Source organism: Microcaecilia unicolor, chromosome 8 (genome assembly GCF_901765095.1).
Source record: "Microcaecilia unicolor chromosome 8, aMicUni1.1, whole genome shotgun sequence".
Taxonomy (NCBI): Eukaryota; Metazoa; Chordata; class Amphibia; order Gymnophiona; family Siphonopidae; genus Microcaecilia; species Microcaecilia unicolor.
In genome coordinates, this window is record NC_044038.1 from 12,948,885 (window position 1) to 12,972,978 (window position 24,094).

Genomic DNA, 24,094 nt, shown 5'->3' on the forward strand with positions numbered 1-24,094 from the left:
CCTGGGTGAGGCGGGAGCGCAGGATGCATTTCCAGCTCGGGACAGTCCTGGGACTCTGATTTCATGGCTTCCTGGACATAGCTGCCTAGTTTCCTCCAGTTTTCCAAAAGACACAGACAACGTAGCATTAGCAAACAGTGTACAAGTGAAAGGCACATCATCACGGTAGCCAATTCACACGTTAAAAATTTTCCCTTGCCTCTCAGAAATATTTTCAGAATTGGACAAGTTACTAGAGGAAAAAGAGACTGCTGGATACGATATAGAAAAGCGCTACAGCAATTTGCTAATCCAGCAGTTCGGTGGTGATCACCACATCCGAGATCCATCACTGGCAGGACTGGTAACAGATGCAACGTCCAGAAAGAGGGAAAGCGAGAGAAAGCTGCTAGGTGTTCAGAAGACGAATGGACATCTGCTCTTTCTTCAGCCCAACCAAATATGACAGTAATTCAGGTTTAACCCTTCCACCCCAGGCACTGTTCCCTTTAAGCCAGTGGTTCCCAAACTTTTAGTGTCCAGGGACGTAGCCAGACTTCGGCGGGAGGGGGGGTCCAGAGCCCGAGGTGAGGGGGCACATTTTAGCCTCCCCCTGGCGCCGCTGACTCCCCCACCGCCACCACCACCACCACCACCAACTTTGACTACCTCCCTGCCGATGACCCTCTCGACCCCCCCTCCTGCCGCCAACCCTCTGTCACCGTCACCTACCTTTGCCAGCGGGGGACCCCAACCCCCACCAGCCAAGATCCTCTTCTTCCTTCGTTCTGTTTCTGAGTCTGTCGTCCTGCACGTTGTACATGCAGGACGTCAGACTCAGAAACAGAACGAAGGAAGAAGAGGACCTCGGCTGGCGGGGGTTGGGGTTCCCCGCAGGCAAAGGTAAGCGACAGCGATGGCGGGCTCATGACGGGTTGTCAGCGGGAGGGGGGGGTCAAGAGGGTTGTTGGCATGGGGGTCCAGGGCCAAATCTACGGGGTCCCAGGCCCCCGTGGCCCCATGTAGCTTCGCCCCTGGTGTCCAAATAATTTTTCTGCAGCACCCCCCCCCCCCCCCCAGTCACATAGGTCATGCCCCCTCTTGGCCACACAGGTCATGCCCCCCCCCCTCAGTTACACAGGTTTTTCCCTCCCCCCTGCAGCACGGAGTCCTACCTTTTTTGGCTTCAGGACCGGCGCCAGTAGCAGTGTGTGAGGGGAGAGAGACGCCTTTACAAGTAAACACGGGAGGGGGGGAGCTTAGCCACCAGACCGCGAGCGGGTGCGAGAGTGGGATATACCTCCTTCCCCTCCCCCACTGGCTATGGCAAGGAGGAAGTGACCGGCTGCACATCAGGTCTCATCCTCCTCCTGCGCTGACTTAGACCCCACTGTTTTTACGTGAACCACATGGTTCACATAAACAGTCGGATCTAAGCCGGCTCAGGAGGAGGAAGTGACCTGCTGTGCAGCATTTACTTCCTTCTCTTCTTGCCGCACGAGCTGCGCTGGAAGGCTCAACAATTGGCTCGCACAATTCAGAGAAATATACAACCGGTTCTTGCGAGCTGGCTCCAGCGCACCCACTGTGCATCTCCCTCCGCGGCACCCCTGGGAGTTTGTTGCGGTGCCCCGGGGTGCTGCGGCGTACAGTTTGGGAAACACTGCTCTAAGCTGAGCAGGAGTCCTCCAACTGCATTGCTGCCAGCAGGAGGTGCTCTTTCAATACCACATTTTCAATAGCAAGAGATAGACAAGTTCTGCAGGATTCTAGAGGACATGCCTGTTGTCAAGCTTGTGAGTTCTTGTGCCAAGTGGAGCACTGCTGAGCGTGATGACACGCCCCCGTACTCTGCCAGGCGGCTGGGCAACCCCGAGATTCACCTGCGGTGGCTGCCGTTCCCCAGAGGTTGAGCCCCCAGGTGCGGGCGGCCGGCAGGACTTGTGCGGGAAGCTGAGGAGAGGGACGCTGAGGAACCAGCCGGAGGGGAACAGAAGGGAATGATCCTGGTACAAGCAATGTACCAACAGGCAGGCAGCAGGCAAAAGTAGTCCAGGTACAAGCAATGTTCAACAGGGAGGCAGCAGGCAAGAGTAATCCAGGTACAGGTAGAGTCAGAAGGCAGGCAGCAGACACAAGAGTAATCCGGGTTAAGTCAGAAGGCGGGCAGCAGACGAGAGAGTAATCCAGGTACAAACAGGGTCAGGAACCAGGAACGCAGGCAAACACAGTGAAGATAAACGCTTATCGATTAGAAGCTGAAGCACTGAAGCAGAGGAAGAGCTTCCCAGAAATAGTGCTGGCATCTGACGTCAGCAGGAACCAGCTGAGGAGGAGAGCTGCCATTGGGCCAATAGTAATGAGGAAAAAAGGAGAAAAGGAGCCCGCCTTTGGGGAAGACCAATCCCTGCGGAGCCAGGAGGCGGGGCCACGGCCCCAAACAGCCCGCAAGACGGAGTTCCAGAGTGCGTGTGGCACGGGCGGGAACGCCAGCAACATCGGCGTGAGCACCGCGCCGCCGAAGGAGAGTCAGGCCCTATACGGAGGTGAAGGGCGTGACACCTGTTCCTAGCAATTGAAAATACAATATTGAAACAGCTCCCTCCACTGGCAGCAAGGTGGTTGGAGGACCTCCCGCTCAGCTTAGAGGAAACAGTGACCCAGGCATGGAAGGCTTATGAAACCTTCAGCAACAAATTACCAATGATCTCTTTGTGAACAAATTAGTAACAGAGCCAAAAAGTGAATGAATATTTGTATTTCACCTTCATGACTTTAATACAATAAATTACGTTTCCCTCAATGGATTCCTGACTTGCAATCGGATGAGTTTGCAGACCCTGATAAAATGGTGAAAATAATAAATATGGGACAGTTCATAATTTCCTCTTTCCCCAAGCGGCGAGAATGGATGACCCTTGCACCCAAGAGCAGTCACTCAGTTCCAACGCTCCGTGCTCAATAGCCTACAGCAAGAGAACTGTTGTAGATTTCGGTGTGGAAACAGGTATTTTGAGACATACTGGTGAGGCTATAGGCAAAGTAAGCAACGGCTGATCCTAAGGTCAGTCCAGTCATATAGGACACGGTCATGGTGTTACCTGCAAGACACAGAGCAAGAAGGGAAAGACGTTCAATGGCGATTCTGCTTTCTAAATGTCAAGACTATGAACGTCATGGCTATTCTGAAGTGTCTACTATCTTATCCTATATAATAAAACACACCTCCAACATTCTGAAGCCGACTGCATGGCTGAGGCATTCCTGCTCTCTGGATCCATCTCCTGAATTTACATCACGTACTTCCGGGTTCGTCACAAGCAGAAGTGACCAACCACACGAGGTTTCTCGGCTTCAGAATGTTGGAGGTGCATTCTATTAAATAGGATTGGTCAGTTCCTTGAAGCACAGCCAGAGCTCAGTGTCCTGCACAGTAACGCTCAGACACCAGAGAGAGGAAGGGAAGCGGGGCCTGACACCAGAGAGGGGGGGCGGTATCTCTGTCACACACACACTCTCTCTCTCTCTCTCTCTCACAGTCAATGTCTTTCTCTCTCTCACTCTCACACACTGTCTCTCACACACTCTATGTCTCACACTCCCATTCACGCTCTATGTGTCACACAGTCACTCACACACTCTCTTGGTCTCATACACTCAGTCTCACAGAGAGTCTGTGTCTCACACACACTCTCTCTCTCGCACACACTGTATCTGTGTGAAACACACACTCTCTCTCACACTGTCTCACATACGCACTTGCACACTGGCATGTTATATATATACTCATTCTCACACACACACTCTCTCTCTCACAGACACACTCACACCCAGACTCACTCTCTCTCTCTCTCACACACACACACACTCGCACATTCACTCTCTCTCTCTCTCACACACAGTCACTCTCACATACACTCTCTCAAACATACACACTCCGAGGAAAACCTTGCTAGCGCCCGTTTCATTTGTGTCAGAAACGGGCCTTTTTTACTAGTATCTTATAAATCAACAGTCTCACACTCTCCTTACATTGAACCCTTTGGAGAAAGAAAGAGCAAGTTGCAAAAGTTATCAAATCATAAGGAAATCACTGAAGGGCAGTTACAGGCTACATCACTTTATTGAATGGCCAACAGCCTCTAAATATGGTAGACCATATTTCTTAATATTTCATAAAGGCAGGTGTCACCGACAGTACCTCAGTCTCTAACTTCTCTGGGGGATGAGAAGCCCAAGGATCCTTGCAAAATTGGTTCTCTGACTCCTAAGCATTGGGGGAACAGCTTAAAGCCCATATTTCAGAAATGGACGTCCAAGTTACATCCAAGTACATCAGATATGGACGTCCATTTCTCATGTGATTTAGAACAATCTGAATGGCATACAGCCAGGGCCGCCGAGAGACTGGGCCAGGCCCGGGACAAGGCCCCCACCCGAGGTCGCCGGGTCCTCCCTCCACCCGCCACCGGGCCAACTCTCCTCCCCCGGGCCCTCTGCACTGACCTTAAGCGCCTCACCTTCAAAAGCGCAGCAAGCAGCGGCATACCACTTCTTCCTTCTGTGTCCCGCCCTCGCGGAAGTTACGTCAGGCGAGGGCGGGACACGGAAGGAAGGAGTGGTCTGCCGTTGCTTGCTGCGCCTTCAAAGGTGAGGTGCTTAAATTCAATGCCAGGGAGCGACGGAGGGCGGGCGGGCCAGACTGCGGCGGCGGCGCCAGGCCCCCCCCCCCCCCGGAGGCCCGGGCCTGGGGAATTTTGTCCCTCCTGTCCCCCCCTCTCGGCAGCCCTGCATACAGCTTGTTCTTTTTAGTATTTTTGATATTGTTGATCTGTATTTTTAGTGGACCGGATCCTGATTCAGCACAAGCGAAACATGCCGCTTGTCGGCCAGCGGGCCCTGCATTTATAATTGAACATTATTTGCAAAAACATTTTTTTGGGGCGCTCATGTGAAAAAGACGTAAATTTAAGAAAAACCATATAAAAATAGTCTTAAAATTTCACAAAAACATTGAAAACGAGTAAAATAAGGAACTTGTTTAAAAATCATGTTGGGCCTGTGAAGAGGCAAGGCGAGCTGAGAGGTACTCTGGTTCTTATGAAACGGGTCGCCACTGAGGTCCAAAACAGATTATTCTTAAGTCATTCTTGATATATTAATAGTTTTCTGTGGGGGTCCTTTTGGATTACTTACCCTACAGGCAACATACTATCTTGTGCACATACATTAGCCCTCAAAGAACGAAGTGGACGCCCCTCCTCTCCATGCACATACATTCCACACGTATTGGTATGTCATACGTAAACCCGTTCCTACCTGCCAGCTCACGTTGCTCAGGACTCACTTTCCCAGCAGCCAAGATCATCGGCACGCTGCCAAAGTAGCCATTGGTGATGCCCATCAGAAGAGAGAAGATGCAGGGCCAGGCGGGGTGACTGAACGCAGGTTTGCCGCTTGGATAAACGCACATAATAAAGAGAGGAATGAAAACCACTCGCAGGCATGAACAGGCAAGCAGGTGAGTGCCTCTCCAGTCGTAGGGCAAAGCAGCCAAGATCTGGAACAGGAAACAGACTACAGACATCGAGGAAAATGCTACAGCAAAGCAACAGGCATTGAAAACCAAAACTAGGCGCTTGGGATGATGCAAAAACCTGTGTCAGTCATCTACATCTGAAAAGCTTAACGAATTTTCCTTCAGTTTAGCTGTTCCCGGTAAATGTAATATTTTCCATCAAGATTTAAAAATATTAAAGAGATTTGTGTTGTTGCTGAACCTGTGACCTTGGTCTCTGTTCTGTCCCGTATTATCTATAAAATCTAAGTGGGTTACAACAGACATTCATAAAATTCAAAACACACTAAAACAAACAGGTCATATTTTGTCCTTTTGTAAAACTTGGTCGTTGCTAGACAAATATGCAAGTTTAACGGGCTAATAACTGCTTGTTTTATTTGTGTACATTATAAATTACTTGTTTAAATATGCTCTCTGTTATATTTATTTATTTGCATTTGTATCCCACATTTTCCCACCTATTTGCGGGCTCAGTGTGGCTTACAATACATTATGAGTGATGGAAATACAATTTGTTACAGTACGCTTATGGGTTACATTGTGAAGAGTTGTGGGAAGACAGAGTAAAGTCAGGATATCATTTGGGAATAGAACAATGGAATAAAACAATGGGGAGTTGAGGGGCGATAAAACAGTATTAAGGGAACATAAAGGTCTAACAATTTTATCTGTGGGTAGAGTTTTAAGAGAGTTGAGGATACGGGGGAAGAGAATTCAGAAGAGAGTGTGTTGATGCGTATCTATTAGTGTATATGGACTTCATGTGTTTTGATCCTTGTTGTAGATTTTCTCAAAGAGATAAGTCTTCAGTAGTTTGCGGAAGTCGGTTAGTTCGTAGATCGTTTTCAGGTTGCGTGGTAGTGTATTCCAGAATTGCGTGCTCATGTAAGCGAAGGTTGATCCGTGCAGTACTTTGTATTTTATGCCTTTGCACTTAGGGAAATGGAGATTGAGGAAGGTTCGGGACGATCTTCTAGCGTTTCTGGGTGGCAGGTCTATTAAGTCAGACATGTATGCAGGGGCTTCACCGTGAATGATTTTGTGAACTAAGGTGCATACTTTAAAAGTGATATGTTCCCTGAGTGGGAGCCAGTGCAGTTTCTCACGTAAGGGTTTTGCACTTTCGTATTTTGGTTTTCCGAAGATGAGTCTGGCTGCTGTATTCTGGGCTGTTTGAAGTTTCCTCAGTATTTGTTCTTTGCAGCCCGCGTATAGTGAGTTGCAATAATCCAAGTGACTGAGTACGAGTGATTGCACTAGGCTGTGGAAGACAGATCTTGGAAAGAATGGTCTTATTCTTTTCAGTTTCCACATGGAGTAGAACATTTTTTTGGTTGTGTTGTTCGCATGAGTCTCGAGTGTTAGGTGGCGGTCAATAGTGACTCCAAGGATTTTTAAAGTTTCTGAGATTGGCAGACTTAGTTTAGGTGTGTTAATGGCGGTAAATTTATTCGTGTTGTATTGGGAGGTAAGTATGAGGCATTGAGTTTTTTCTGCGTTCAGTTTCAGTCGGAATGCATCTGCCCAGGTGTTCATGATGTGTAGACTTTGGTTGATTTCAATGTTTATATTCAATGTTTATATTTGATTATATTCAATGTTAACCCACTGTCATTTGTTTTTTCTTTTGTTATGCTTGTGTTTTCTAATTCAAAATTTTAAATAAAGATAATTTAAAAGAAACACACTAAAACAAACAACATCCATCAGAAACCTTGTAAAATAATTTTTTAAAAGACCAGTTAATTCAGGGTAGAAGCTTGCTGGAACAGATATGCTTTTAGTAGCTTTGTAAACAGAAGAAATGAAGGGGCTGATATACAGCCGGCTGCGGTCAGCATTTTTCTGACCGCTGCTGGCGTTATTCTTGAATATTCAATGCCAGGATCTGTCCAGGCTTCGGCATCGAGTATATGGTTTTGCAGAGCTGGCTAACACATAGCAGGTTAAGTCCAATATTCAGCACTTAGGACTCCCTTTACTAAGCGGCTATAAGCCCAATGCGGGCTTACCACTCGCTATACAGGACGTACCGCCGTCATTTCCAGCGCTACAAAGATTTATTTTTGTAGTGCCTTAGTGTACCCGGTTACCAACGGTTACCACAGGAGCCCTTACTGCCACTTCAATAGGTGGCGGTAAGGGCTCCCCCCCCCCCTGAAATGGCTGTGCGGCAAGTGCTGTACTTGCCACCCAGCTGTTTCCTATAGGAAAGCAAGACTTCCCTTTTACCAGCTGCAGTATAACACACGTCGACGCCAGCACCGGGCCCCCCCCCCCCCCTTTTGCTGCAGCTTGGTAAAAGGGGCCCTTAACCAGCTATGGGTTTCCGATTCAAAATGGCCGCCGAGAGTTGAAGCAGCCTTACGAGACTTCTGCAGAAGTCTTGCAAGGTCACTCTCGGCGGCCATTTTGAATCGGCACCGGGACCGGAGCCAGCAAGAAACAGTCTGCAGCCGTTCCGGGCAGGAAAGAGCCCCCTCTTTCCTGCCCCAAAGAGGTCACTAGACCACCAGGGCAGTACAGTAAGGTAAGGGGAGGGGGGTGTGATGGGAGCGGGGTGGGGGTGTGAAAGGGATGAGACAGGGGGTGGGGTGGGGCATGTGTTGGTTTTTTTTTGGGGGGGGGAGCAAATATGGTAACCCTAGCTAAAATTGACCCACGGACCCCAAATTTTAATGAAAGAGCTCAGGCTCTGTCTTGTCATAGATTCTGTTACTGGTTGCAGGGGGTCTGGCTATTGTGGGGTGGGTCCCTGAGTGATCACCTCACCCCTGAAGCTTGGCCTAGCATTTGAGTACCGGCAACTTTTTTGCTAATAAAAACGAACTGATGAAAGTACTCTACCAGCAGAAAGCATCATAACTGTTGAGAACTGAATGTTCACCCTCTATACTAAATCTGCTTTTCTTAATGCAGTGCTGAAGGAGGAGAGAGGAAAAGGAGGCCACCCGGTTACCATACCTTGCCCACAAAGTCTGAGAGGTTGAAAATGGCCATGATAAGGATGGGGAGCCATTCCCCAAGAGTGCAGTTCCGTATTTCCGACTCTAGTCCGGGAAAGAGGCACAGGGTGATGAAATAGGTCATCGCTATGGAAAGCATGTAGGCCCAAATTATCCTTGAGACAATGTACCGATGCAGCATCATGTCTGGACAAAAGGCAAATTAACAAAACAATCAGCTTCGCAGTATTAACGAAGGACAAAATTGTCATAACCTGCCACAGCAAAGACAGTCCAAATCATAACTTATTTTTTCAATGGTTCGCAGAAAATCATAAAGATCGTAAGGCACTCGTTTGCTGCAGGCCTTGAATCGCCAAGGCAACAGGGGACTCAGTCACCAAGCCTGATATCTGGGCCATAGATAAAACCTTCCTAGACTCCTGTCTCAAAATCTCTCATTTCCTGGAGCAATTCCACCTGCCAGTGTATTAACCTTGGTCGAGATATCCTATTTAATCAGACTCAGTATCCCAAGGGGTATCTCATAAAGCCTGCTCTGTGCAACTGTAGAGTATCGCATTAGTGTGGGGTATCAAATGACAAACAGGGAAACAGAGGACACAGCAGACCCCTCCTGAGTCTGATATAGGCTTGGGGAAGAACCGCACCCAGGCTACTACCTCCAATTAAATATCCAAAGCAAAAGAACATACTTCATGGAGTGAAATATCAATGTACTTGTTTCTTGGTCCTTTGCTTCATTTGATTAAGTTCCTACATTTTCTTTTCTTTCATCCTGATACAGTGTTTTGTTTGTTTTGGGGGTTTTTTTTGTTGTTTTTGTAATGAAATGTGTGCATCTTTTATTCTAGTCTCACCAATACAATTATAAACAGGGGCGTATCTGTGTGGGGCCACAGGGGCCTGGGCCCCCACAGATTTTGGCCTGGACCCCCCTACCGCCGCCAACCCGTCACCGATCTTTGCTGGCGGGGGACCCCAACCCCCGCCAGCCGAGGTCCTCTCTTCCGTTGCAGCAGGCTGCAAGTTGCAAAGCTTCCTGTTCTTCTGAGTCTGATGTCCTGCGCGTACAACGTGCAGGACGTCAGATTCAGAATTTGAAACTGAGTCTGACGTCCTGCACGTTGTATGTGCAGGACATCAGACTGAGAAGAACAGGAAGCTTTGCAACTTGCACCCTGCAACAGAAGAGAGGACCTCGGCTGGCGGGGGGTTGGGGTCCCCCGCCAGCAAAGGTAAGCGACGGCAGTGGGGGAGGGTTGGCGGTGGGAGGGGGTTGGAGAGAGTCGTTGGTGGCAGGGGGGGGGGTCTGGCAATGGCGGCGGGGGGGTCAGTGGTGGTGGTGGTGGCGGCAGGGGGGGGCTAAAATGTGCCCTCTCCCTCTGGGTCTGGCCCCCCCCCACCGCCGGAGTCCAGATACGCCTCTGGTTATAAATGTCTTCTGAACGAGTGTGAACTATTCACGGATAGGAAGCACTATTTGTGAAGTCCACGCACTCTTTGTAAATAGTGTGCACCTCTGAAGAGTGTGTATGACTTCTTGATAGCATGCACATGTACACATCATTCATTCATGCATGCGCTATTGGGAAAGAATGCACAATAGTTGTGAATAGAATGTACTATTTGCAAAGATTATGCACTATTCATGAATAGGGAGCACCATTTGTAAAGTCAATGCATTATTCTGCAATAGTGTGCACTCTTTATAAATAGTGTGCACTTCTGAAGAGTATTGTAAGCCACACTGAGCCCGCAAAAAGGTGGGAAAATGTGGGATACAAATGCAATAAAATAAATAAATAAATAAATATGCACAATTTTTTGATAGCGTGCACTTGTACACATTCACACGTGTGTACTACTGGGAAAGAATGCACAATGGTTGTGAATAGGATGCACTATTTGTTTTGAAAACAGTGTGCACTATTTATAAGTAGGGAGCACAGTTTGTGAAGTCCACACATTATTCTGGACCAGTGTATACTCTTTGTAAATAGTGTGGCCTTCTGAAGAGTGCTCACGAGTTTTTGATAGCGTGCGTGTGTACACATTCACAAAGGTGTGTGCTATTTGTGAAGTCCATACACTATCAGCAACAGCGTACACTCTCTGTTAATACTGTGCACTTCTTATGGAGTGTGCATGATTTCTTGATAGTGTGTGTATATACACACTATTAAGACGTGTGCACTATTAGGAAAGAAAGCACATAGTTGCGAACAGTGTGCACTATGTGCAAAGAGTGTGCAGTATTGGGGTTTTCAGAAAGAGTGCATTTTATTCATACTTACAAGGCAGGAAAGGAAATCCCTGATATTGGGGGGGGGGGGGGGGGGGGGGAATTCCTGTCATTTCAGGCAAAAGTGATAAGAAACAACATGGGAAATGTTGGTATTTCTCATGTCATTTGAAATAAATGCACATCCCTAGCAAGAAACAGACTTACTCTTTGGGATTGGCCAGGTACTTCCTGCATTGGCCACTGTTAGAAACAGTAATCTGATAGAGCATCGTCCAATCCCCTTCAGGAATACACTGTGATGCCAACAGTCAATTTCCTCTTTAAGCACTAGGGGATGCTTTTACCAAGCTGCAGGAAAAAGGGCCCCGCGGTAGCGATGGGGGTTGTTTTTCCCATGCGCCAGGACCCTTTTTCCCCGCAGCAGGTAAAAAATCCCTTTAAAAAACGGCCATGTGGTAAGATTACTCTTACCATGTAGCCTTGCGGTAAAAAGTTTTTGTTGCACTGGAAATGTTGTGCACTCGAGTTGCAACTACCGCCGGAAGCCACGTTGGGCCAGCAATAGTACCAAGTTGCCACGCGGCAACCCTTTAGTAAAAGGGCCCCTAGGTTAAGAATCAGGATGATCGGGAAGGTGGAAAACATGAGAATATAAACGATTTATCACTTTCTTCAGTGCATGAACTTTATCACAAGCCGTCTACTAACGAAAGCATTCCAGTTAGGCACTCAAAAATCCAAGCTAGGATTTACATGTGGTTGAAACCTAGGCAGTACCTGGTTATCAAAGTTTTCTCCAGTATCACTAACCAGATGAGACTAAAGTGCAAAAGAGACAGATTAAAAGATCTAAATATTATTATTATTATAAGCTACAAGACCACCGGGTCTGATTACCTCTGAAACTTGGCCAACTTCTTTTAACTTTGGGTCTAGGGACATCAAACCGTACATAGGCTCCACTTCCAGATAGCTCTGTCTCGTGTCCAAGACTCTCCCGAGGAGAATCACCCTGTGGTCCATTTTCCTGTAGAAATAAATGCATGAAGAGAAAATATTTAATTTAACTTTATTTAAAAGCAAAACACAGCTGCCCGCATTATATACGCCACATTACGTTAAAGCAGCTCCTCTTCTCACGGATCTACATTGGTGACCTATCAATGAAAGAATTTCATTTAAGCTCTGTGTTCTTGTCCATCAGATTCTTTACGGTATCTTAACCATCTTATATGATAGCTCTCATTAAGTTATTTTTATTACATTTGTACCCTGCGCTTTCCCACTCATGGCAGGCTCAATGCGGCTTACATGGGGAAATGGAGGGTTAAGTGACTTGCCCAGAGTCACAAGGAGCTACCTGTGCCTGAAGTGGAAATCGAACTCAGTTCCTCAGGACCAAAGTCCACCACCCTAACCACTAGGCCACTCCTCCACTGTTGCTACTATTTGAGATTCTACATGGAATATTCCACTAGCAACATTCCATGTAGAAGTCGGCCCTTGCAGATCACCAATTTCAATGTGGCCGCGCAGGCTTCTGCTTGTCTGACGTCAAGACTCACAGAAACAGAAGCCTGTGCAGCCTTCTACATGGAATGTTGCTAGTGGAATAGCAACATTCCATGTAGAATCTCCTATAGTATCTATTTTATTTTTGTTACATTTGTACCCCGCGCTTTCCCACTCATGGCAGGCTCAATGCGGCTTACATGGGACAATGCCCAGAGTCACAAGGAGCTGCCTGTGCCTGAAGTGGGAATCAAACTCAGTTCCTCAGGACCAAAGTCCACCACCCTAACCACTAGGCCACTCCTCCACTCACGAAATCCACCTCATCATCTAGAGAATATCTCATATTACATTTCCCAAGTTGTAAAAACTTAAGCCACAAAACTATCCATAATGCTACTTTTTCTTACCAAAGTACCCAACTCTGGAACTCATTACCCAAGTATATCAGACACTCAGTTGATTATATGTCATTTAGAATTTTACTTAAAGCTCACATCTTTAGATCTGTGTTCAGCTAATATGAAAAGAATATTTTTTTAATAGTTGTAATCTTGTATTAATATTCATCGTCTTGTAATGCTTCTTCTTCATTTACGTAAGCCGCATTGAACCTGAACTTTCTTGGGAAAAAGTGTGGGGTAGAAATGTCATAATAAATAAATAAGTAAGTAAAGATTTCTGACTGACCTCAAAGAGCTCCAGGCAGAAATTAGAACAATATAAAACAAAATCCCCATACAACTAGAATTAAAGAAAACCAAAACACATAAGATCAATTAACACTCAAAATATTACAGAACAGCCCGGTTTCAAATCTTTTCGAAATAACAAAGGCTAAGATGCAGCCGTAAGGTCAGATGGTAATTCATTCCATAGCCTTTAGGAGGGCGCCACTAATCATCCTGGAACACGTACCCTTTGATCAAAACAACCAGGCAGAAGGTAGGGCACAGCCATAGCTCCCCCTCCGAATGCAGAGCACATGACGGCACATATATCCCCCAAGGTTACTCAAATAGCTCTGAGCCAGACCATGCAATATTTTATGCAAAAATAATTTAGAAAGTGGTCAAGCCCAAACAGGAAGTTAAGTGAATCACAGAAGGAATAGCTCACTCCCACCTTCCTCCACCAAAAGTCATCTCCACCACTGTATATTATAGGACCTGGAGCTTAAGATGCGACTTACCTGCAAAGAGGTGGGAAAATGTGGGATACAAATGCAACAAATAAATAAAATAAATAAATAAATACCCAACTGCAATAGTCCAGCTGTGACAGAACAGCAGCTTAAGGAAACTCAGTGGCTTAGTGGTTAGAGTGGTGGACTTTGGTCCTGGGGAACTGAGTTCTATTCCCACTTCAGGCACAGGCAGCTCCTTGTGACTCTGGGCAAGTCACTTAACCCTCCATTGCCCCATGTAAGCTGCATTGAGCCTGCCATGAGTGGGAAAGCGCAGGGTACAAATGTAACAACAATAAAATAGATACTATTGAAGATTCTACATGGAATGTTGCTACTATTGGAGATTCTACATGGAATGTTGCTAGTGGAATCTCAAATAGTAGCAACAGTGGAGGAGTGGCCTAGTGGTTAGGGTGGTGGACTTTGGTCCTGAGGAACTGAGTTTGATTCCCACTTCAGGCACAGGCAGCTCCTTGTGACTCTGGGCAAGTCACTTAACCCTCCATTGCCCCATGTAAGCCGCATTGAGCCTGCCATGAGTGGGAAAGCGCAGGGTACAAATGTAACAAAAATAAAATAGATACTATTGGAGATTCTACATGGAATGTTGCTATTCCACTAGCAACATTCCATGTAGAAAGCTGCGCAGGCTTCTGTTTCTGTGAGTCTGACGTCCTGCACGTATGTGCAGGACGTCAGACTCACAGAAGCAGAAGCCTGCGCGGCCACATTGGTGATCTGCAAGGGCCGACTTCTACATGGAATGTTGCTAGTGGAATCTCAAATAGTAGCAACAGTGGAGGAGTGGCCTAGTGGTTAGGGTGGTGGACTTTGGTCCTGAGGAACCGAGTTGGATTCCCACTTCAGGCACAGGCAGCTCCTTGTGACTCTGGGCAAGTCACTTAACCCTCCATTGCCCCATGTAAGCCGCATTGAGCCTGCCATGAGTGGGAAAGTGCGGGGTAAAAAAAAAAAAACAAAGCCCATTTAATAGCTCTCCAGTAACCAAAATAAAGGATGAATCTAATGAAAGATGCATAATCTGAGAATTGGGTTACCCTCAAAAACAGGGAAAAATTTTGCTGAGCCCTGTCAACCCTGGATTGATTTTATTTATTTATTTATTTATTTATTGCATTTGTATCCCACAATTTTCCCAACTCTTTGCAGGCTCAATGTGGCTTACAATATAATCATGAATAATCGAAATACATGAAAGATAAATATTTAGTGTTACAGACAGATTTTGGGTGACATGATTATGACAGGACAAGATATTAGTCTAACAAGCAGATATACTAAGTCTTTCTGGATATATGTGGAGAGGTTCACATTTGTTTGTCTTTGTGGTATGCCTTGTTAAAGAGATGGGTCTTCAGTAGTTTGCAGAAGTTAGTAAGTTCATAGATGGTTTTTAAATTACACGGCAGCGCATTCCAGAATTGTGTGCTCAGGTAGGAGAAGGTTGACGCATGCGTTAATTTGTATTTTAGACCTTTGCAGTTGGGGAAGTGAAGGTTGAGGAATACGAAACTAGGGCCTGAACAGAGTGTGAATGGAAACAGGCAACAGTTTCATAGATCCTGAGAGGAAAGAAGAGGGGTGGGAGGTAACCAAATCAGCCTTTAAGTTTCTTGCAGTTTTATTCCTCATCCTCATGAACAGAATATCAATGACAGCACTTTACATGCTCTGGAATTACAGCTTGAAAACGTCCACAAACCCCACCATGAGCTCAGATTGTTCAAAAAACGCATGTTAAGTTCAATTTAAAACTGCTTTTCCACCATTCAAGAGCCCATCCTAAGGCCAGCCCTCAAGCTCAGGACCTTTTTTATGAAAGATGTGCTCAACACTGTTTCCTCTAAGCCGAGCAGGAGTCCTCCAACTGCATTGCTGCCAGCAGGGGGTGCTCTTTCAATATCACATTTTCAATAGCAAGGGATAGTCGAGTTCTACAGGATTCTAGAGGACATGCCTGTCCCTAGCAATGGAAAATACAATATTGAAACAGCACCCTCCTAATTCAGTCCCTCAAAATGATGCACTGATTACGATTTATAGTTACTACTGTCCTTATTTATTTGTCTGTTTCATTTGTATCCCACATTTTCCCACCTATTTGCAGGCTCAATGTGGCTTACATGGTACCGCAACGGCGTTCGCCAGTTGCGGTATGAACAAGTGCAGGTGCTATTGTGGTAAAAGAAGGTTCGTGTTTGGTACATACATTGGGGAAGTTAGGGAGGGGGGATGAGGGTTAAGGTATGTCCATTACAGTCTTTGGTTTTGCAGTGTTGCAGGAACTTAGGTTTTTATGGTGGGTCAGTGGGGTATGCCTTTTTGAACAGGTTTGTTTTTAGTTCTTTCTGGAAACTTAGGTGGTCGTTCGCTATTTTTATTATCTTTGGCAGAGCGTTCCATAGTTGTGCGGTTAAGTAAGAAAAGCTGGATGCGTAAGTTGATTTTGTATTTGAGTCCTTTAGTACTTGGGTAGTGGAGATTTAGGTAAGTTCGTGCTGATCTTGTTGTGTTTCTGGTTGGTAGGTCTATGAGGTCTGTCATGTATCCCGGGGATTCGCCGTATATAATTTTATGAACCATGGTGCAGACCTTAAAAGCAATGCGTTCTATGATTGGGAGCCTTCATATATATATATATATATATATATATATATATATATATTGTGATAAAGTAACATCCAAGATAGTTGGGTTAAGGCAGTGTCAGTATGAAATACAAGTCCCGGAGGGCATTGCAGGCAAGGAGCCAGAGGGTGAGATGAGGAACCCGGACTGAACTCCTAGCTGCAATGGGGGAAAACATAGGTGTATGCTGGCAGGACGTGTAGATGGGCTACCACTAGGGGGAAAGAGTTAGGAAGCCCTGTGTGCAGGAGCTCATCATTAGTCTAATGCTTAACTCAGCTGGTATGGGTGTGGGGGAAGCTAATGGAAAGAGAATGATTGGTTGTGAGAGCAGAAGCCAGGGATTGATTAGGCAGGTGGGAAGGAGTTCCAGGAGTGAGGGAGAGAAGAGGGTAGAGTGAAGCAGATGCAGGCTGAAAACCCTTGGGTAAGAGAGGTCCCTAAAGTATTGAATCTACCAGTGAAGCAGATGCAGGGTGGAATCCCTTGGGCATGAGAAGTCTCTAAAGTATGGAACCCATTATGAAGGTAAAGAGAGTAGAAGGTAGAAACTTCTGCTTTGTGGTTTAACTGTGATGATGAACTGAATGAACTGCCTATTTGGAATTGAACTACTGTTTACTGTGCACTGGATAAAGAGCCCAGACTGGAGCTGACTGTGAGCCTGTATTGAATCCTGGTATGTGCTGATAGCCTACTGCTTAAAGGGGACTATTTGCCACACACTTTCAGGTGGCTTAGATGTGCTTAAGATGGAAGGGTGAATGCTGCTGTTGGAACTGTGTATCAGGTCTACGAGAAACCTGCATGGAATAAAGTCCTTAAGATTGAAGTTGCTGGTGGACATTTATTTCTTGACTGAACCGGGAGCCTGTGGCTGGAGGACATTGTTCTATCCTTGGCTGCACTAAGAGGTACCTGGTTACAATATATATATGCCTCCCACACCCCACTAAACTAGGTTACAACCTAATTCATGTTTAATCCGGGATCTAAATGTCATAAATAAGTAAATACATAAATAAATAGATAAATACAAACTGCAGTTCATGTGTGTGTGTGTGGGGGGGGGGCATAGCCCCCTCCACACACCCCCAAACTAGGTTTCAACCTAATTCAGCCCCACAAAATGACACACTGATTACGATTTATAACAAATTACTACTCTACCCATGAAAAGTTATTTTGTTATTATACGTCTTCTGTGTACATCTGTATGCTGCTCTAACCTCCTTGTTCCAGATGCCATTAAAAAAAAAAAAAAGCACCGCCGGGACTTATGGGACCCCTGATATAAGAAAGAAGCTACGGTTGGTGTAAAAAAAAAAAAAGGCTAGGGAGGGTGGGAAATGACCGGGGGGGGGGGGAGGGGGAATTGTCCTAGGTGGGAACTGTCTCGGGGGGAACTCGCCTGATATCCAACATTACTATAAATATACTAGTAAAAAAGCCCCGTTTCTGATGCAAATGAAACGGGGGCTAGCAATGTTTTCTTCTGTGTGCATGTGGGAGTGTGTGTGTCCCTGCCCTCTGGCCTTTCTCCCCTCCCCCCTCTGAGTCCTTCACTGTAAAAGCCCCGTTTCTGATGCAAATGAAACGGGGGCTAGCAATGTTTTCTTCTGTGTGCATGTGGGAGTGTGTGTGTCCCTGCCCTCTGGCCTCTCTCCCCTCCCCCCTCTGAGTCCTTCACTGTTACAGAGCCAGCGATTTGATTTCGTGCTCTGCTGTTTTCCTTCACTGACTGTGTTACAGAGAGGGCGGGGCAGACACTCGTAGGGAAACCGGATATCTCACCCCCTTCACACTTCCGGCTGGAGGCTTCATAGAACGTTGGTGTTGCCTTTTATATAGAGAGAGAGTAAAAAAGCCCTGTTTCTGATGCAAATGAAACGGGGGCTAGCAATGTTTTCTTCTGTGTGCATGTGGGAGTGTGTGTGTCCCTGCCCTCTGGCCTCTCTCCCCTCCCCCCTCTGAGTCCTTCACTGTAAAAGCCCCGTTTCTGATGCAAATGAAACGGGGGCTAGCAATGTTTTCTTCTGTGTGCATGTGGGAGTGTGTGTGTCCCTGCCCTCTGGCCTCTCTCCCCTCCCCCCTCTGAGTCCTTCACTGTTACAGAGCCAGCGATTTGATTTCGTGCTCTGCTGTTTTCCTTCACTGACTGTGTTACAGAGAGGGCGGGGCAGACACTCATGGGGAAACCGGATATCTCTCCCCCTTCACACTTCCGGCTGGAGGCTTCATAGAACGTTGGTGTTGCCTTTTATATAGAGAGATAGTAAAAAAGCCCCGTTTCTGATGCAAATGAAACGGGGGCTAGCAATGTTTTCTTCTGTGTGTCCCTGTCCTCTCTCCCCTCCCCCCTCTGAGTCCTTCACTGTTACAGAGCCAGCGATTTGATTTCGTGCTCTGCTGTTTTCCTTCACTGACTGTGTTACAGAGAGGGCGGGGCAGACACTCATAGGGAAACCGGATATCTTGCCCCCTTCACACTTCCGGCTGGCGGCTTCATAGAACGTTGGTGTTGCCTTTTATATAGAGAGATAGTAAAAAGCCCCGTTTCTGATGCAAATGAAACGGGGGCTAGCAATGTTTTCTTCTGTGTGCATGTGGGAGTGTGTGTGTCCCTGTCCTCTCTCCCCTCCCCCCTCTGAGTCCTTCACTGTTACAGAGCCAGCGATTTGATTTCGTGCTCTGCTGTTTTCCTTCACTGACTGTGTTACAGAGAGGGCGGGGCAGACACTCATGGGGAAACCGGATATCTCTCCCCCTTCACATTTCCGGCTGGAGGCTTCATAGAACGTTGGTGTTGCCTTTTATATAGAGAGATAGTAAAAAAGCCCCGTTTCTGATGCAAATGAAACGGGGGCTAGCAATGTTTTCTTCTGTGTGCATGTGGGAGTGTGTGTGTCCCTGTCCTCTCTCCCCTCCCCCCTCTGAGTCCTTCACTGTTACAGAGCCAGCGATTTGATTTCGTGCTCTGCTGTTTTCCTTCACTGACTGTGTTACAGAGAGGGCGGGGCAGACACTCATAGGGAAACCGGATATCTTGCCCCCTTCACACTTCCGGCTGGCGGCTTCATAGAACGTTGGTGTTGCCTTTTATATAGAGAGATAGTAAAAAAGCCCCGTTTCTGATGCAAATGAAACGGGGGCTAGCAATGTTTTCTTCTGTGTGCATGTGGGAGTGTGTGTGTCCCTGTCCTCTCTCCCCTCCCCCCTCTGAGTCCTTCACTGTTACAGAGCCAGCGATTTGATTTCGTGCTCTGCTGTTTTCCTTCACTGACTGTGTTACAGAGAGGGCGGGGCAGACACTCATGGGGAAACCGGATATCTCTCCCCCTTCACACTTCCGGCTGGAGGCTTCATAGAACGTTGGTGTTGCCTTTTATATAGAGAGATAGTAAAAAAGCCCCGTTTCTGATGCAAATGAAACGGGGGCTAGCAATGTTTTCTTCTGTGTGCATGTGGGAGTGTGTGTGTCCCTGTCCTCTCTCCCCTCCCCCCTCTGAGTCCTTCACTGTTACAGAGCCAGCGATTTGATTTCGTGCTCTAAAAAGCCCCGTTTCTGATGCAAATGAAACGGTGGCTAGCAATGTTTTCTTCTGTGTGCATGTGGGAGTGTGTGTGTCCCTGCCCTCTGGCCTCTCTCCCCTCCCCCCTCCAAGTCCTTCACTGTTACATAGCCAGCGATTTGATTTCGTGCTCTAAAAAGCCCCGTTTCTGATGCAAATGAAACGGTGGCTAGCAATGTTTTCTTCTGTGTGCATGTGGGAGTGTGTGTGTCCCTGCCCTCTGGCCTCTCTCCCCTCCCCCCTCCGAGTCCTTCACTGTTACAGAGCCAGCGATTTGATTTCGTGCTCTAAAAAGCCCCGTTTCTGATGCAAATGAAACGGGGGCTAGCAATGTTTTCTTCTGTGTGCATGTGGGAGTGTGTGTGTCCCTGCCCTCTGAACTCTCTCCCCTCCCCCCTCTGAGTCCTTCAGTAAAAAAGCCCTGTTTCTGATGCAAATGAAACGGGGGGGGGGGGGCTAACAATGTTTTCTTCTGTGTGCATGTGAGAGTGTGTGTGTCCCTGCCCTCTGGCCTCTCTCCCCTCCCCCCTCCAAGTCCTTCACTGTTACACAGCCAGCGATTTGATTTCGTGCTCTGCTGTTTTCCTTCACTGACTGTGTTACAGAGAGGGCGGGGCAGACACTCATAGGGAAACCGGATATCTCGCCCCCTTCACACTTCCGGCTGGAGGCTTCATAGAACGTTGGTGTTGCTTTTTATATAGAGAGATTAGTAAAATGATGAGGATATGACAGTGCCATGGCCCCAACACCATTATTCTCCAGCTCACCTAGAAAATCAAAGACTTACAAATCTTACTTCCTCTGTAACAGTGTCATGGTGAACTCGGTAGCCAGTCCCATGGCTCGCAACATCTTTGCCTTCTGGGGCTGCTTCTCGAGAGCGGGCGGTGAAATACCTAACAAAGTGGGTCCGTCTCACCAGCAGATGCAGAATGAAGCACATGAGCTCCATGCCAATGGAGATGAAGAAAAAAATGATGGTGTTTTTCGTTTCGTCCGACAGCAGGAGTTTGGTGAATATGCGGCTGAGCGAGATGATCACCCCTGCGGTACCTGAACACAGAACACAAGTCACGTGCTCGTGAGTAACATAGTAACATAGTAACATAGTAGATGACGGCAGAAAAAGACCTGCACGGTCCATCTAGTCTGCCCACGATAAACTCCTATGTGTATACCTTACCTTGATTTGTACCTGTCTTTTTCAGGGCACAGACCGTATAAGTCTGTGCAGCAGTATTTCCCGCCTCCCAACCACCAGTCCCGCCTCCCATCACCGGCTCCGGCACAGACCCCGTATAAGTCTGCCCTCCCCCATCCTAGCCTCTCAACCACCAACCCCTCTTCCCCCCGCCACCCAATTTCAGCTAAGCTTCTGTGGATCCATTCCTTCTGCACAGGATTCCTTTATGCCTGTCCCACGCATGCTTGAATTCCGTTACCGTTTTCATCTCCACCACCTCCCGCGGGAGGGCATTCCAAGCGTTCACCACCCTCTCCGTGAAGAAATACTTCCTGACATCTTTCCTGAGTCTGCCCCCCTTCAATCTCATTTCATGTCCTCTCATACTACCGCCTTCCCCTCTCCGGAAAAGATTAGTTTGCGGATTAATACCTTTCAAATATTTGAACGTCTGTATCATATCACCCCTGTTCCTCCTTTCCTCCAGAGTATACATGTTCAGGTCAGCAACATCAAGCGTCGGTTACCTGGCTGAGAAAAGCCAGGTTAACGACGGTGTCACTAACCGGATATGTGCCAGCCATAGGCGCCGACTCCGTGGGTGCTGTGGGTGCTCGAGCATCCCCAATATTTCACCCACCGGAAGTTCATTCACCCACCTGAAGTTCGTTCTCTCCCTCCCTCCTCCCATCGAGTTCCAGGCCCCCCCTCCCTCCGAATTTTAAAAGTCATCTATTTTACCTCGTCGGGGTTAGGGCAACAGCAGTAAAACGCATGCAGACTAGATGGACCATGCAGGTCTTTTTCTGCCGTCATCTACTATGTTACTATGATTAGGAAAATCAGGGTATTGTGTTGGAAACAACTCGAGTAATTTTGATACTTACTTTCCCCAGTCATCACCCCTTGGGTGTATCGTTTGGGAAGCATCCCAGTGTAACCATAGAAACTGGATTGCTGCACTTAAAGAGAGGAAAAGTAAAAAATATATTAGCTTACTATGACCTAAGGATCCTTCTAATTATCCTTCTTGTCTATGTCGTCAGGTTACAATAATAATAATTATTAATTATTATTATTAACATTTGTAAAGTGCTACCAGCGTACGCAGCGCTGAACACCTGACAAAGAGAGACAGTCCCTGCTCAATACAGACAGACAAGACAATTAAGGGCGAGGGAAGTACTGGGTGAGAAGGAACAAGGGGAGGGCAATTGAGTAGTAGTTAGGAGCCAAAAGCAGTGGTGAAAAGGTGGGTTTTCAGCATAGATTTGAAAACAGGTAGAGATGGAGCTAGACGTACAGGCTCAGGAAGTCTATTCCAGGCATAAGGTGCCACAAGGGAAAAGGGAAGAAGCCTGGAGTTAGCGGTGGAGGAGAAGGGGGACGACAAGAGAGATTTGTCCAATGAGCGGAGTTCACGGGGAGGAATGTAGGGAGAGACGAGAGAGGAGAGGTAATGGGGGGCTGCAGAATGGATGTATTTAAAGGTCAGTAAGAGAAGTTTGAATTGTATGCGGAAGCGGACAGGGAGCCAGTGAAGTGACTTTATTTCTTACCACTATCTCCCGGATTCTATATAGTGTGCCTAGACTTACGCGCGGTTCTGCACGTAAATCTCGGCATATTCTATAACTACGCACATAGATTGTTTTAACAAGCTGTTAAGCTCTGTTAACAGCTCTTAACAAGCAATAATGAGCGGTAATTGGCAAAAATTAGAATTTACGTGCGTACATTGCTAAGTGTATTCTGTAATATACTGCGTGTAAATTCTAACATGTGCAGGCAAAAAGGGGCATGGTTAAGGGGGGGTGTGTGGAAATGGGCGTTTCTTGGGTGTTCCAAAATCTTTGCACGTTGTTACAACATATGGGCCAGCTTGTGTAGATCTACGCAAAATGCAACCCCAAAATGCAAAACTCCATGCATGCTGACTAGCCTGCACAAACCCAGCTGGTTATCAAAGGCAACTGAGACACGAAGACCCATTTTAGATATTGCGTTGTGATCAGAACTGAAACATTCAGGTTGGCACATGCACAAACGTGGAGCCTTTGCAAAATACCCTATAAGGACATGCAGAAATGCAGGGGCAGCAGAAGCTCCATTTTATAGATACAGAGGTTGAAGAAAGAATCAAATTACACAAGTCCTAGAATTTATGGTGGGGATGTTTCCAACCTGAACCAAATACTACATAAACCCAAAGCCAAATGTGTCTATCAGATGTAATAGTATTTTGGAGAATTGCGTGTAATTTTAAATGTGTTGGTGAATGTGAGTGTGTATGGATTAATTTGGTGTAACTATGGGTTAAGGGAACGGATTTATTTTAGGAAGATTATATCGATTTATTAATAAAGAATTTTTTAAAATGTTAAACGCTTTCTAGAGAGTAATTATTATCAGATGCTATTGAGACAAGAATACTCACGGACCTCAGCAGCGACTCTTTTCATACACAATCGTAATCCTATGACTCGCTAGTAACATCGTAACATAGTAGATGACGGAAGAAAGAGACCTGCACAGTCCATCCAGTTAGTATCGTCAGCGGTCTACCTGATTACTCTCAATATTTTTCAATGTTTTTATTATTTATTTATTTATTTGTAGCATTTGTAGCCCACATTTTCCCACCTATTTGCAGGCTCAATGTGGCTTACGTTGTTCCGTAATGGTGATCACCAATACCGGAAAGAGAAATACATAGTTATAATGGAGGTGACAGAGTGGCTTAGGTAATCAGGTACAGAGAGTTCATTTTCAGAATAAGTAGAGGAGTGTGGTAGCCGTGTTAGTCCACTCTTAAGGTTATCAATAGAAATCAAACAAAATAAAACATGGAAAAGAAAATAAGATGATACCTTTTTTATTGGACATAACTTAATACATTTCTTGATTAGCTTTCGAAGGTTGCCCTTCTTCCTCAGATCGGAAATAAGCAAATGTGCTAGCTGACAGTGTATATAAGTGAAAATATTCAAGCATTACTATGACAGTCTGACAGGGTGGGAGGATGGGGGTGGGTCGGAGGTATGCATGGGGACATCAAAGCATATCATTGATATTCTAACAGGGTGGGTGTGGATAGGTGAGGGGAGGGTGATCAACAGAGACATACAGCTTTATGGTTTATAATGGGCTTGGAACCCCAGATCCTTGTTAAGTCCTTTCTGTTGGGTGTTAAAATATTCAATCATTCTGAC

The 24,094-nt window shown here is 46.4% G+C and overlaps 1 protein-coding gene across 4 annotated transcripts in view; it reads right to left on the minus strand.

Moving 5' to 3' along the window:
* Nucleotides 1-2,739: 2,739 nt before the first annotated feature.
* SLC29A4 (solute carrier family 29 member 4) overlaps nucleotides 2,740-24,094 on the minus strand; it is a 45,595-nt gene continuing 24,240 nt past the window's right edge. For 3 of the 4 annotated variants that reach the window (XM_030211861.1, XM_030211858.1, XM_030211860.1), the window contains 6 exons: nucleotides 21,770-21,844; nucleotides 20,487-20,752; nucleotides 11,672-11,801; nucleotides 8,525-8,712; nucleotides 5,299-5,539; nucleotides 2,740-3,080 (listed from right to left, as the gene is read on the minus strand). In XM_030211861.1, the coding sequence (XP_030067721.1) occupies nucleotides 2,938-3,080; nucleotides 5,299-5,539; nucleotides 8,525-8,712; nucleotides 11,672-11,801; nucleotides 20,487-20,752; nucleotides 21,770-21,844 (1,043 nt within the window). In that variant the 3' untranslated portion in view covers nucleotides 2,740-2,937. The remainder of the gene's footprint in view (nucleotides 3,081-5,298; nucleotides 5,540-8,524; nucleotides 8,713-11,671; nucleotides 11,802-20,486; nucleotides 20,753-21,769; nucleotides 21,845-24,094) is intronic. The other variant, XM_030211859.1, reaches the window with a different exon arrangement.